This window comes from Nematostella vectensis, chromosome 4, assembly GCF_932526225.1.
Source record: "Nematostella vectensis chromosome 4, jaNemVect1.1, whole genome shotgun sequence".
NCBI lineage: Eukaryota > Metazoa > Cnidaria > Anthozoa > Actiniaria > Edwardsiidae > Nematostella > Nematostella vectensis.
Genome location: NC_064037.1, coordinates 15,471,269 through 15,486,824, shown reverse-complemented (window position 1 = coordinate 15,486,824; position 15,556 = coordinate 15,471,269). Strand labels below are relative to the sequence as shown.

At 40.7% G+C, this 15,556-nt stretch overlaps 2 protein-coding genes and 1 long non-coding RNA gene across 8 annotated transcripts; 1 reads left to right on the top strand and 2 right to left on the bottom strand.

Annotated features, from left to right (window-relative positions):
* Window positions 1–72: 72 nt before the first annotated feature.
* On the top strand, window positions 73–5,719 carry LOC116620252. 6 transcript variants are annotated; one of them, XM_048726958.1, is made up of 6 exons: window positions 73–279; window positions 2,184–2,247; window positions 2,326–2,450; window positions 2,690–2,799; window positions 2,842–2,979; window positions 4,003–5,719. In XM_048726958.1, the coding sequence occupies exons 3-6, from the start codon at window positions 2,390–2,392 to the stop codon at window positions 4,249–4,251; spliced, it is 558 nt and encodes a 185-aa protein (XP_048582915.1). In that variant the 5' UTR covers window positions 73–279; window positions 2,184–2,247; window positions 2,326–2,389; the 3' UTR covers window positions 4,252–5,719. The 6 variants fall into 6 exon arrangements, 5 of the variants coding, with proteins under 5 accessions (XP_048582915.1, XP_048582916.1, XP_048582917.1 ...); XM_048726960.1 differs by having other exon boundaries at window positions 74–279; window positions 2,747–2,799; XR_007307649.1 differs by adding an exon at window positions 3,049–3,162 and having other exon boundaries at window positions 75–279; window positions 2,690–2,979.
* On the bottom strand, window positions 5,683–7,856 carry LOC125561938. The gene is made up of 2 exons (XR_007307650.1): window positions 7,412–7,856; window positions 5,683–6,610 (listed from the first exon to the last, which is right to left on the bottom strand). It is a non-coding gene; the product is annotated as an uncharacterized LOC125561938 (long non-coding RNA).
* Window positions 7,857–9,079: 1,223 nt separating this feature from the next.
* LOC5516094 (octopamine receptor beta-2R) lies at window positions 9,080–11,931 on the bottom strand. Its single transcript, XM_032385978.2, has one exon. It carries the CDS (start codon window positions 11,672–11,674, stop codon window positions 10,700–10,702), a length of 975 nt encoding a protein of 324 aa, XP_032241869.1. The 5' UTR covers window positions 11,675–11,931; the 3' UTR covers window positions 9,080–10,699.
* Window positions 11,932–15,556: the final 3,625 nt, after the last annotated feature.

Here is a 15,556-nt window from a genome sequence, read left to right as displayed (position 1 = left end):
CCCCCTCTGGGTACGGGCCTGCATTGCTAGTACAGCTATTTGGCATGAGCGCGCCAATGAAAATGTGAGTCTGTAGGAGGAGGCCTGGGTCATAATGTTTCCACGTTCCGCTCGGAGGAAACTTGTATCGGTTTATAAGAATATCTCCTCTCTGCAAGAAGACCTACAGCTTAATATCCGATAAAGCAAGGCTACCTCGTTATCGGCACCTTGATGTGCCAACCTTATCTTTTCCTGTGACCCAAGCTTTCGATCCTCCGGATTTGAAGTGCTGTGTTGGTGAGTGATCGTTGAAAGTGTTTGTGCGCGTGGACGAGTAATAAGGAATCGTATAGTCGATATTACTAGCAGTATTATTACCAGTATTATTAGCAGTAATATGTACATTAATTTGGTTGAGGAATCTAGGGAAGCGCGGATGGATATGGATATTGTTGAGTATGTAGGAAGGTGTGAATGAACCTTTATTTAGCATATAATCAACGAGCCTGTTCATACAGCTGGAGAACACTCTGGCCGGCTAAGTAACCGCGCTCCCGCACAGGGTACCCAACGTGTGGTACACAACATATATGACAGATATAAGCTATCATAAACGCGAACATGCCTATTTAGTATGCTTAGAACTTTTTATAAGTACAGACTCTCTACCTATTAAGTTATTCGACTGGGAGGGACTTTCAACTGTTTAAATGAGAAAATTATGCAAACTATGAATAATGAGAATAACCACTATATGGGTAAAAGAAACCCCTTCTGCTCCTCTTCCCAATACAGGGGGGGGGGTGAATAGGTTCGCGGATCGGCGGATTTGTCCCCAAAATGCTCACAGATTACGGATTTTGATGATTATTTCAGTGGATTGGCGGATTTCGGAAATACGGCGGAACACGGATCTGTTGACAATTTGGGCGTGGATTCCGGATTTTGGATGCTTTGACAGTCCAATTTCGGATTTTAGATGAATTTCAATCGATGCTTTTGTTTATCTGTCATACCATGCAGATCTAAAAATTTCCGCGGATCCACGGATTTGCCCCCAAAATGTAGCGGATCGGCGGGTTTACATACCCCTATTCACCCCCCTCCCCCTCCCAATACAACTCCCCTTTCCTGTCATGTCATTTATACACCAAGGTCAGGGGGCAAACTTCACCATCTTGTTTACAATTTTGCCATCTGACCTTGGTTTCATGCACGCATCGCAAAGAGTTGTGGGAAGACTTGGAGAAGATGAACAAAAATCATGGCTCCGGCAAGCACAATAGGCTATATTTCCAGCTGTCACTGGGCCTCATCAGTTGTGAATTGCGTGCTCACAGAAAGAGCTGGACATCCAGCCTACCATAATTGCTCTAACAAGCGCCTTCCTCGAAGAAGCACCTACCCAGAATTAGCATCTCACCTAAAGGAAAAATAAGGATAAACACCTCCCCAAATAAGCACCTCACCCACAGGTATCCCAAGCTCACAGTGTGTGATCTGACTCTTAAAAACATATGGAGTCAAATGAGATGTTCATTCTACTATGAAATAAAATCTAAAAAATGTCAATAACATTTGTACTTGACTGTTGTGTCTTCTATGTAGCACATTTAGTATATGTATAGTGCAAGACTCAACAGTGTACCTTACAAACTACTTACCCAAATAGCTGAGAATTTCATCCAGACTATATTGAGGACACAACAATCAAGTACAAATATTATTGAGATTGTTAAGATTTTATTTCATTGTAGAATGAACGGCTGACTGCTTTTAACTCCATATGTTTGTACCTGTGCCACCACATAACATTTCATCATTGAAAGCTAATTGTTTTGGTATTGTTCTGGGAGGATTTTACACCTCATGTGGTTAAAAAGCACATTATCATGATAAATAGTGATAAAATGTATTTTGAAATAAGTGCCCTTCCCCATAAAATTACCACCCCTGAATAAGCGCCTTATCTGGGACATGAAAGTTAATAACTGCTGCAGCACTCTTATTCAAACAATTATGGTAATCATGCAGTATTCTTGATGGTTTGGTCTCCAAAATAACAATACAGGAGACAAATAGCAACAATACAAAAAAGAAGACAATAGACAGTCTGTACACACCAGAATCCATTATTTGTTATTTAAATATGGACCTCATTATTTTACTCAAAGGGCTTGAGTATTTTACTCTTTTATTAGGCCATGTCTCAACAAGGTGAAAATGTCTAGATGAAAAACCTTTTAGTGGAATAAAAATCAAAAGGTATGCTGCGCTATTTATTCCCTTCTAAGTATCTGGAAAATAAATCTTATTCTATTTGTTTTTGCTTTACTTTTGAAGTGAGACTCCAGATAATTATGATCCGGGTTCTCTTAGCATTCGTGATGCAGTGGTCAAACAAGAGATGCTATGTGAGGATGATGGGATCAACTCAGACATTTCATTCTCATCCATGGATCATCTTGGTAAGATCTTCCCATCATCTAAGGGTCTAAAGTTCCATACAAATAGTGCCTGTTTACAGGATATGCCAAAATTTGTGAATGAGTCATATAGAATGGATTTTTTAAATGCTTGATTTAGTGCGCCCTCTAAAGGTGTAAAATACTTAAGATATTAAATAAGGGCCTTTGTCAAATAAGCACCCCTCCTTCCCAATGTTTCGATTGTGGATTCACTACAACTTTCGTGGTATGTCTCCTAGCTCATGCCTCCTGTTGTGACATGGACTCTGACGTTATTCCAGTTAGAGAAGATAACAATGTTGAAGATGATTCTGATGGGAAACCAGAAAAGGATTCAGACAGTGACATGGACTCTGACGTTATTCCAGTTAGAGAAGATAACAATGACCCTGACTTTGAGGATGTGGCAGAGAAGGTGTTGTTATTTAATTGGGGAGCTTTTGAGGCCACTGTTGTGCCGCCCTGCAAGAGGTGGTGTCATAGTTCCAGACTAAAGATGAGGGAAAAGGACCATGGTAATCCAATCAAGGTAATTGTGTAAGGTTTGCATGATGGTGTTTTCACTAATAAAATAATTACATATTATATATTTTTGTAGTCAGAAAGTGAAGCATCAGATGATGATAAAGAAGATAAGACAAGGGGGGGACTAGCAAGTGATGAGGAAAACACTTAGAGTTTGTCAACAATCAAAAGATCAATTGCCTGCAAGGTAAAATAATGGTCAAGCCATTTATATTGTTTTGGATGAACAGTTGAAACCAGGGCCGTACCAAGCCTGGAAATATTGGGTGGCACAATATGGAAACATTAAGAAAATAAATATTGAGGGGGCACAGCCATGATAATACTGGTAATTTCCTTATAATTTAAAAAAAAATATATATATATATTTTTTTTTGGGGGGGGCACGTTCTACCACCCTGGAAACGCAATTATAAGGATACCTTTAGGACCTTATTTAGGACCTATATTGAAGAAGGACCTGCAGTAAAAAATGTGTCCTTAAAAAGAAGGCCAGTCATGCCACCATTTTATGCTCCCGCTCAATGTCGAGTCACACAAAAATTAACCAAGATATTTTGAACCAAATATTATCAATAAAATATCAGACTTTATTTGTAGATTGTCAGTTCGAAGTTTCCTTGCAAATAAACTGTTGTATTTTCGATGTAAGCAATAACAAAGGAGGAGTTCATCGATATTCTTTAAAAATGCAAAGCTCTGTAAATATTGAAAAAGTAGCACCACAGATTAACTTCGATCGTAAAAATAATGCATGAAACTGAAAAAACATGAAAACCTGGACTTAGATAGTCTTCCTCACAGCCGTTCTTTGTGTCAGTCACGCAACAAATAACGGCTGCGTGGAAGACTAGGACTTAGGCCAGGCACCGTATATACTGCAGCTTCTTGTTGAAGTGGATTAAGATTTAAAAGAAAATGTTTTCTTTGCTTTGGACATTGAGCTTGTCCTCAAAACCAGTTGTACTTATTATGGGTATCCTTATAGTAGGGGTTTGCTGTATACTATTTTTTTTTTGCTCAACAGTTTTGCGACAAGTTGTTCTACTGGCAAGCCCATCTGCGCTTCCATGTTGAGAGTAAACACCCTGAAAAAGTGGACACTAGCTCTAAGGATGCTGACGATGAGGCCAAATCCAAAAAAAATTTGATGTGCACCATTTGCAGTAAGACATTCGCTACACTCAAGTTTCTGAAGAAACACGTATCAAGAAACCTCATGAAGACAAGCCATACAATAGTACAACTTGTAATCGAGCTTACAGGAAGCAAATAACTCTTGACAAACATGCAATATACCACTCACCTGAGGAAATACGAAAGAGACAGGAAAGGACTCGGCAGAAAAGGATGACAGAAAAGAAATATAAAAAGTACATTTGTGAGCAGTGTGAGAAAAGGTTTACTTCAAAAGGTAGGCATGCTCACTTGTCTCAAGCTTACCAGGTTTGCTTGTTCCACCTATAAATCTGTCTATAATCTTTACTCTCTCCCTCTGTTACAAAAAATAATAATGGGTTCAAATGCATAGCGTTTGCCTATGTGCCCATACAGTGGAATGCACCTTGTCGAATACCATGTGGCTATGTGTACGATGTTGGCACCCAACCGTGTTACATGCGTACTGAAGCGCACTATGGACCGGGTTTGAAGCGGGTACCCGGTCCGAGCACGGTTCTAGTATTTCAACCGAAGTACCGTGCACGGTTGGTGTTAGATGCGTGCACACTTCTTTCAAGCCTTAATTCAAAACCGTGCACGGTTCGATAATCTGAATAGCCCGGTGCGTGCACGCTTCTTCCAAGCCTTATTCAAAACCGTGCACAGTTCGATAATCTGAATAGCCCGGTGCGTGTACGCTTCTTCCAAGCCTTATTCAAAACCGTGCACGGTTCGATAATCTAAATAGCCCGGTGCGTGCACGCTTCTTCCAAGCCTTAAACCAAAACCGTGCACGGTTTGATAATCTGAATAGCCCGGTGCGTGCACGCTTCTTCCAAGCCTTCAATCAAAAACCGTGCACGGTTCGATAATCTGAATAGCCCGGTGCGTGCACGCTTCTTCCAAGCCTTAAACCAAAACCGTGCACGATTCGATAATCTGAATAGCCCGGTGCGTGCACGCTTCTTCCAAGCCTTAAACCAAAACCGTGCACGATTCGATAATCTGAATAGCCCGGTGCGTGCACGCTTCTTCCAAGCCTTAAACCAAAACCGTGCACGATTCGATAATCTGAATAGCCCGGTGCGTGCACGCTTCTTCCAAAGCTCCTAAACTAAACCGCACACGATCCAACCATTCTTAATGGCCCGGTGCGTGCTCACTGTAAACAAGACTGTGCGCGGTCCTGCCGTATAGACCGTGTGTTTCGAACGATGTTGAGTTAAAGGCTGGTGTTAAGATTTTTCTTTGATTAAGGGAGTGTTCATTTAATACACCGAGGGGGGGGGGAGGGAAGATATTGAGGCCTTACCCTATATCGATAACCCAAAGGGTTAATTCAAGTGCATGGTAAGTCAAAACGAGTCAGATGTGTCAGTGCGGGACTCTACTGGAGTGGGGGATTATAAGGAAATGACCAGAAGGGGCGTGGCTGTGCCCCCATTGTTTTCTTAATGTTTCTGTATCGTGCCCCCCCCCCCCCCCCCACCAATAATTGAAGGCCTGCTACGGCTATGTACGATAGTAAATAAGGCGAAAACATATGTTCTGTGAAAGTGAAAATAAATCGATTTATTCATGGTGCTGTGTGTTAGTATTAATATAGTTTCATTTCTAATTACCAATGCAAAAATAACAATAATCAATACAAACTAGCGCAATATACATTATCTTACAGCATTTGCGACTTCTATAAGGGCCTAAAATACCTAGTGTCAACAACGGGAAAAAGCCCGATGTTTTTAAACTAGCCCTAAATCAGCTGTGTATGGAGTTCGTGATTGTCACGGAAAGACCTCCATTGCTTCAAGAATGTCTAAATGGAGACGCTATGCCACTCTATAAACGCCAGGAGTAACTTCTTTAGGACAAATAAATCTTGCAGTAGCGGCCTTGACAAATGCAGCGCGTGATGTGTTCAGATGAAATTCCTGAAGTGCATTTCGGCTTCTTTTCTTAACAAAAAATAATCCCTTTATCACGTTAGCTCCTGGAGGAAATTGCATGCCACAATCACCCTTAGTTTCCTCTTTTGAAACTTCGGGGCCATCACCTGGGTCACCGGAAGCGATCGCGATCACGCTATCCCGCTTTATGAGAGAGATCAGTGTTTCGATCTTGTCAGCTGTTTCGGAGAGTGTAGTTGTTGTGCGCTCACCAGAATTATCGTGCTCTAGATCACGAGTCTCCCATGCGTCGACATAATCAGAGTTGGTGCAGTTCTCATAGTCTCCTGCCAAACACGCTTCACAATAACAAGATAAATGCCTCGTTTCCAAAGAACACCCGCCATCCCCGGACATTGCACTGTGGACCTCTCGCTGTGTACCTTTCGCGTCGACGACGTATTATCTTATCAGAACTAAAGAAAATTCGTCGCTTGAGCTCCACAGTTTCCGATCTGTATCGTGCTTCCCATGAGGACTTCAAGTGTTTCTCAAGTCAAAAAGTTCCTTTGCATTTCGTATAACAAACTGGAAAGATAAAGGCCATAGCATAAGAAATAGGCACCTAGTGTGCAACACAGAATCTTGTTTGCCTGTGAAGTGGCAATAAAAGTAAACTTGTACTTTTTGTTTGGACGATTAAAGTAAATAAACGATAAACCTCGGGACCTTTGGCGGGTGACGTCTCGAAATAGTTACGGACGGTGATATAACCGAAGTCGACACTCGAGTTTGCGACATAACCCATGCAGTGGCGGCTCTTGTACTGCGCTGAGCAACCGTCCGTCCACTGAAGAACGGAAACTTTATCACCGATTTGCTGTAAATAGCCATTTATGAGCTCGCGTACTTGATGAACGAATTGGTAATCATATCCCTAGCTAAACGGGAAAACTGTTTACATGTGATATGCTTTGGTCACAGAAATACAGTGAGACATGGTTTTGGTAATTATCAAAGATTTTTACTCGTTATGGTAAAATATCAGTTTGAAAATGGGACAAATAATGTCGCCCTGACAATGTGTGCAAATCGACCGTTATTAGTTGATTCTAATTGATGAAAGTCGTTTTGGTTCCCACTAAAAAGAGTCGAAAACAGCAAACCTTTTTGCTCTTCAAATTTTCCCGTTTAATCCATTTTGGAAATATCATCTCGCGGTATAAATTTGACACCTTAGCCAGCCATCTTGGACCTTGATAAATTTATCTCCGGCACATATTGAACCTCGATAAATTTATCGCCGGCACCCATTTTGATAACGACCTTGATAAATTTATCGCTGGCAGCCATTTTGAAAAAGACCTTAATTAATTTAGAACTGCTTACCTGAACAAGGTCCCAAACTAAAATGAGTTTTCCGAAACACAAAATTCCGTAAAGTATAGGCCATTTTCCTCAGAAATTTAACAAATGTCCCACTAAATCAATTCTTCTGAAAGTGCATTTTCAAAACATCGATTGGTTTTGTCTTTTAGGGTTTTGTGTTCCGCCAGTCAAATTATTCTAAGCCAATCAGATTCTTGCCATCTCTCTCCTAGTGCAGTTGCCTGGTTTTCTGTCGCGACACTGTCTGGTTTTGGTCTTGTCTTGTCTTGTACTTTTACTCCTATAGGTAGCTTTCGCTAATACTAGGAGGCATTAAGCAAGCACTGTCACTGGGGGTGGTCACTGCCAGAGGGTTTATTGCGTCCCCAGTGGTTCTTTTACGTCCCTTCGGTTCAGGTTTTAGTTACAGCTTGAAGAGACGGGACCTCCGGTTTAGTGTCCTTATCCGAGAAGACTGGAAACACGGGAGAATAACTTCAACTCACTTGTGGCAAATTCGATTCAAGGCAGGAACCCGGAAAAAATCCCCAGTTTGAGCCAGGATTCGAACCTGGGCCACAGCGGTGAGAGGCCAACGCGCTAACACACTAGGCCACCCGTGCTTCCAAGAGGATAGCCAGGGAAGTGTACAAAGCGAGACTCTAATTATCTTATAATGGTTTTACTGACGGAACAGAAAACCAAAACAAATCATGTTTTGAAAACGCGGGTCGCGATACAACGGATTCGACAGTAACACGTGCTAATATTTTAACACTCGTGCTTAGCGAGCTTAGCGTATGTCATCCTCGGGGACCCAGGGCGTCGCGGAGATCGGGCACACAGGGAGTGCGGCGAGCGTATGTTGAACGCTGCTTACTCATGCCAAGGCGGTAAAACATTCCGTTTGGACTCGACTTTAAATTCACGTTTCTGTTGACATTTATTTTATGAATTCACCAAATTGATTGGAACGATTGTTGAAGTGAACCAAGTTGTCTTCATAACGCCCAGTACGCAATCAAAACGGTGCTGTCCCCGTTTTAGAGCCGAGTCATCCGGGTGGGGGGGGGGGGGGGGGAAGATTTCAACCCGGGGAGGGGGGGACTTCAAGAAAAACAGACGGGGGTGCTGGATAGCAAAATCGATTTTAACCCTAAGAGATAGCACTAAGGGCTTGGTCAACGACAATTTTCACCCCTAAGAGATAGCACATTGGTTGTGGTCGAAGAAAATTTTTAACCCTGAGAGGATTAAAACCTATGCTCGTTTTAATTGGCTGACGGATCCTGTATTGTTATGTTACCGACAAAAAAGTCGGAAGTATTAACCGATCAGTTGAATTGTGGTTTTTTGTAAAATACGTTTCGAACGATTGGGCCACCATTTAGCGTGAGACACCCTAAAAGATAGCAGAATCTGAAAAATCCTCCTCCTCCGGCGTGAAAACCCCTAGAAGATAGCAGAATCGGAAAAATCCTAAAACACACCCTAAGAAGTAGCAGTTGGTAAGAATTTTATACCCTAAAAGATAGGTCGAGCCTCCCCGTCTACTTTTCTGGAGAGTCCCCCCCGGGCATTATTGTCGATTAAGAATTCGCAAACCTGTTATTCGTTGCTGGCTGATTAGAACTATTATGTTGGAAATTATTAGAAAATGTGATTAGTTATTGAAGTAAGTATCCTCTAAAAGGTGTCAAATACTTTATTGCAATTTCTTTGCAGCGGACTCGTGCACTTTTTCCCCTATTTTTTCCTCTTTTCACTGACTATTCTTGCACTTAATTGTTATATGATCTGCTGTTCGTACCGAGACAGCTAAGAGATCTTTTTATCTTTTACGAATGCTCTGTTTTAAATGATTTTTTAAATAGTTTTTGTTATTTGCATTATTTTATGAAGATGAAAATATCTATAGAACTATTTAAATTATATCTTGGTATGCAGAAAAACACGCGAACTACCGTTTAATAAAGCCCACTCATCAGGTACCCCGCTCTTTGGATCGAGCACTGTTCTATAAACATTTAACTTATACATTTTTGACATCCTCGTTAAAGTAGTGGTCAAAGAATGTGGGGAAAATGTGAAAAAAATACGGAAATCGTACTAAGATGAGTTTTGTTTGAGTTTGAGTTTTATCCTAATAAAATTAGGATGGAGCTGTTAGACTAATATATAACGTGCCTCCTATGCTATCTCCGCGCTATTCTCTGCCCTTGCCAAACAAGCCATGTTCTTATACTGTTAGAGCATTATACCCAAAGAATTTAAGGCGGCAGATCCAGCCTAATGTTGTTTTATTAAGTTAATGCCAACATAACGGCTTGATGAAACAATTCTCTCCGTTGACATAGCGTATCGACGTTAATTAATGTTTTTTTCTAGAATTACCGCTTCATTTGCAATCGGGTTCGCCGTTATATTTGCTTTACTTATTAACTGCGGAAAGTATAGTATCTGTTTTGTCATCAGCTGAGTCGAGGGATGCTGAAAAACAAGTATTTTCTCACAGAGTCAGGGATCTTCGGTAATTCTCGAATTTGCTTGTATATATTATCATTTAAGCCAACCCTTTTTAAAGTTGTTTTTGTCACAAAAAATTTAATTAAAGGTGTCTACTTAAATGCCATAGCACAGTGCTGCGTGCTGGTAAATAATACACTTCCTTCTTCGGAGGTTTAAGTCTTGATCATATTTTTTTTTTGCAGAAACACTGGAGGAATTGACATTTTTTTTGTCGGCTTATAGATATATATTTTTTTCAAGACGAAACTGGTTAGAATATAAAATAAATTAAATATCTTTGGACTATTTGAATAAGTAAAACACTCCCTTTGTATAACAGATAAGATAAAGTACCATATTTCTCAACATCTGCCTGATCGGAATCGTTACAGTTGAAAAAAAAAACTTTATGTTCTAGTCAGATAGATATATCCAAAAAAGAGGTTATAGTGAGTTCTCGATGAGCCGAGATCCAGCCTTTTTTCCGATAAAAGCATTAAGAGATGTTACACTCAATAAGGCACTTTTGACGCAAAAGCGACATTATCGCTGGAGACACAAGTCATTTTAGTTTCCTAGTCCCATGATGAAAAGCGCAATAAGCATATTTAGCTTAAATGGACTTCTTTTTTTCAATAGACATTTTACTTTGCATTTATATAGCTTCGAAATAACTCTGAATAAGAACGTTCTTTTTTAATCCGTGAGATGTACAAGTTCCGCATGAGAACTTAATATACATAAAAACGTCGAGGCAATAAAATAAAACAAGTATAACTTTAGCATCGCTTTCGTTGTTAACTAGTGTTTATTAAATTTAAAAAGACCTTTCACTTCTCTTTGAAAATCCGTTTTCATGATGGCAAAGACGAAAAAATTCGGCGCAGAGTTCAGGTACCGAAGCAATGCGACAATGGTCGTCTCCTCGACTGATGTATTACACGAGGGAATGAGGTACAAGCAGGTCAACCAGTACTGAAATAACAGATTACATACTAGAAAAACAGCTACTACAACCCCCACGGCCGCCAAGTCCATGTTGCGGTTGAGTTTAGGTTGCTTTCGATCTTGATCGCCCTGGTCTGTGGTGGTGGTGGTAGCGGTGTGAAGGTTGGTTTGCTGGGCTTGTATCTGTTTGCGGTGTTTTCTCACGACTAGGATGATCCTAAGGTAGGCAAATGCCATGAAGATGTTGGGTAGGATCGCGAATAACACTGTGTAAATGACGTTGTACTCAAACACAGAGATGTTGGTCAAGTGCAGCATGTTCAGGAGATCTGGAATCTCGGCTAAGACTGGAATAGCCCACGCAGCTAATATAAAGGCAATAGAAACCACTGGTCTGCTTATGAATGGGTGAGAGAAAGGATGCAGGATTGCAATGTACCGGTCCAATGCTACAAGACAAAGATTTGTCACGGATTCATTGAGGAATAACTTGATAAAAAATGTAATTAAGGACCACACTTCATCGCTACAAGTTGTAACAAAAAGACAGACTAGTCTAGCCGGTGCGTTAAACACCCCTACGCAGAAATCAGCTATCGCAAGCGAGAGAAGAAATCGTCCGTTCGGTGAGGTCTGTCTGAGCAGATGACGTCTTGAACAGAGGATATAGATGACCAATCCATTACCCAAGCTTGTTATTATTGCTAGAAGGGCATGAGTTATCCAGAACCATGTTGAGTATTGAATAGAGAAGGTGGCGATGGCGTTTGAAGGAGTTGCTAAGCCCCGAGAGCTATTGCTCTGAACATTCGGCTCACTTGTTGACATCGCTGATAAATAACTTGACAGATTCAACCGAACTGCAGGGACTTTCAAGAGCGCTTTGACAATCACACTTGTCCACCACGATTAAGTGTTCTTTAAAGTGGCCCTCATTTCCTGCCTAACAGGAATGCGTAAATGGAGTTTTTTTAAGTAATTCCGTAACACGTCGTCTCCTTGTATTCGAGAGCCTTTCGAGAGTCTTTCTGGTGGCCGTTCGTTAGGTCAGTTAGGTTGTATTCAATTAAATCTTTTATTCATCCACCAGCTGTCCCTTTAATATTGTTCCCTTAATATGCCAAAGATTCTAATCTACAAATGTCATATGATTTCCATTTTGGTGCCAAGCATATATTACTCGAGAAAATATTTTTAAACCATAATGTAAACTTCAGAATGCAAGAAGCCCTAATCGGATTTCCCATAGAAAATGCTTTTTTTGTCATTACAATGCAAGATGCTAGCCTGTGTTACAAGTTATCTCTATCAATTTATGTTTTTTTCCGCTGTGAAGTTCTCCATCCCAAAGAAACATTGTAATTGGCAAAACTTCGAAAGTCGGAAGATAAAAAACAAGGGACTAATTCTACTTAAAATTGGCTTTTCAAAGCCTTGGGATTACATCAGGAAGGAGGGCTTGCCCAACTTCGTCCCTTTATGAGGTAGCTATACTATAATGATCTTAAATCGTCAAAATAATTTAAAATCGCGAGCAAAAAAAAATTGCTCTTTCTGCGATAGCCCTGGCATATGGAGTGGCCCCCAAAATTGCAAAAAATGAGGGGGGGGGGGGGAGGGTTAGGATGATGGTCTCAAGGGGTAGGGGGTTCCTTGGTTTGACATAGAGTACCCTTTAAACTGAATACAAACAGTTTAAAAGATGTATAATATATTCTTTCGCCAAGCAGCAATCGATTTATACAGGAAACTCTTGATACATATTTAGGTACATGCAAAAACCGCGCGTTTATGCAACAAAGAAGATCCAACTCAGATAAGCCAACTCTCTTAATTAGCCCCATCTGTTACGCCGCAAAATGCAATTACTAGCGCAAAATGTAATTCTAACGCGAAATGTAATAACTTTCAACGCAAAATGCAATCTTATCGCGAGATGTAATAAATTTCAACGCAAAATGCAATAAATGTTTAACGCAAAATGTAATAACTTTTCAACGCAGAATGTAATAAAACATTTAACTCGAAATGTAATAACGCAAAATGTAATAATTTCATCTATTGACTTAATAGTTAAAAGTTCTACTAATATTAGGAAAAAAGATAAAATGTTAACACGTGGAGACAAACGAAGGATCGTTTAGTGAAAGAAAGGCTTTGCGGCTTCAAAGTGCATTATTCTTGCCTTGGTTTCCATCAAGGGTTTTTGTTGGTATGGTGTGACATTATTCCCGATTTAGTTTGAGAAGTGACAAAGTCCAGGGAACATATAAATTCGGAACAGGAAAAATATGGGAAAGCAATAAAAAAGCATTATATATTTTACGACTACGTTCTAATGGTTTTGCAGTCATTATTGCGCGTTATGTCTAGAAATTGCCTAATTTAATGATAGCGACCTCGTTTGCAGTTGGCATTTACCTTCTCTTTGCATTTATTGCTACTAGTATACAACCTAAAACCTCACAGTATCGCAGCTTTATAGACCATTATTTAGGGAGAATTCGCCATCCCATGTTGCTGATGGAACTGTCGATTCGAGATGGACTATTACAACTGTTGTTCACTACATGCTACCGTTCTGTCTATTTTCTTAGTACAGATTTTATCTAGCGGTTTATAGGTCATTATATATAGTCATTATTTGATGTTATTACATTTTGCGTTATTACATTTCGCGTTAAATAATTTATTTCATTTTGAGATGAAAAGTTATTACATTTCGCGTTAAACATTAATTACATTCAGATTACATTTTGCGTTGGTTATTACATTTTCGGCGTAACAAAAATGCTTGTACGATTTATAAGCCATTCAAGTGCAGTGAAAAAATATCGTTCGTCCAATCAGAATCGCGAACGACTTTTCTTCACGGTGAAAAAACATCGTTCGCATCTCTGATTTGCTGAGTGAGACCAGTGAACGAACGAAAATTTACTGAATTATGTTTTCAGTGAGTATTTCTCAGTATGTATATAATAAACTCTTTTTTTTTTATAAGAACGTCTAGTTTTCAGTTGAGGCTGGGCCGTTCTTATTTTTGGAGTATTTTAAGGCTGAAGATGTTCTTAACGATGTTCTTAAATTTTAGTGCTTATAAAATATAGTACCCAATTAATTATTAGGAGGAGAATTACTCAAATGATCAATAGCAATATAATATTTAAGGTTGATGAAATAAACACATTTTAATACTGCACTTTAGAATACAGACTAAAGAAGCAATATGTTGCTGCTATCCGAGCCTCGGCACATGTTCTTAGCATGTTCTTAAAATTTGGTGAAATCTCATTCTGAACGTTCTTATGAAAAAGGTTCTTATAAAAAAAGTGTAAAGCGACAGTGTTCAGCGCTTATTTTCGTAGACAGGTCCTGCTTGTCAGCTTATGCTGTTAATAAAGCGACAGTGTTCACTGCGTTTTTTTTTTTCGTAAACAGTATATTCTTCATTCCTGGATTTGCGCACGTAGATACTGCAAGCCACTCACGGAGGGTTCGCATTCGTCATGTTTGCTATGCACTTCGTGGCCGGTTTTTTTTCAGGAGTCTGAAATGAGGGGAGTACCAGAGTACCAGGGGAGTACCATCCCCAGAAGGTGAGGTTTGTGAGAACAACGTGTCCACGGACAAGCTCAGGCCTTCAGCAATGTGTATATCATGCAGATCGTTCCATTTGTGGTTTGATACTTGGTAAGCATTTTATTAATGTGATGCGGAGAAGAGGGTTGGGACTGGGGGAACTGGGGTCTACTACTGTAGGGCATTTTACGTACAAACCGTGCTTCGGTGATCTAGCTCAAACCCCCCACCCCCACCTCTACTTTTCTGGTTGCTACGCGACCAGTGTGCTTTATATTCTGCCAAGTTTGGAAAACAGGATCATGCATGCCATAAATGTCGGAATCATCATAGGCAAGTGTGAACATGCGACTGGGATACACCCTCAAAGGCAGACAAAGCAGATGCGATACACCCAGACAGGGAGACCAAGCAAACGTGATACACCCAGACAGTAAGACCAAGCAGATGGGATACACCCTCAAAGGGAGACAAAGCAGATGCGATACACCCAGACAGGGAGACCATGCAGATGGGATACACCCAGACAGGAAGACCAGGCAGAGGGGATACACCCAGACAGGGAGAACATGCAGATGGGATACACCCACACAGGGAGACCAAGCAGATGCGATACACCCAGACAGGGAGACCATGCAGATGGGATACACCCAGACAGGAAGACCAAGCAGATGGGATCCACCCAGATAGGGAGAACATGCAGATGGGATACACCCAGACAGGAACCATGCAGATGGGATACACCCAGACAGGAACCATGCAGATGAGATACACCCAGATAGATAGAACATGCAGATGGGATACACCCAGATAGGGAGAACATGCAGATGGGATACACCCAGACAGGAACCATGCAGATGGGATACACTCAGACAGGAACCATGCAGATTAGATACACCCAGACAGGGAGAACATGCAGATGGGATACACCAAGACAGAAAGAACATGCAGATGGGATACACCAAGACAGAAAGACCATGCAGATGAGATACACCCAGACAGGGAGACCATGCAGATTAGATACACCCAGACAGGGAGAACATGCAGATGGGATACACCCAGTCAGGGAGACCATACAGATGGGATGCACCCAGACAGGAGCCATGCAGATCGGATACACCCAGACAGGAA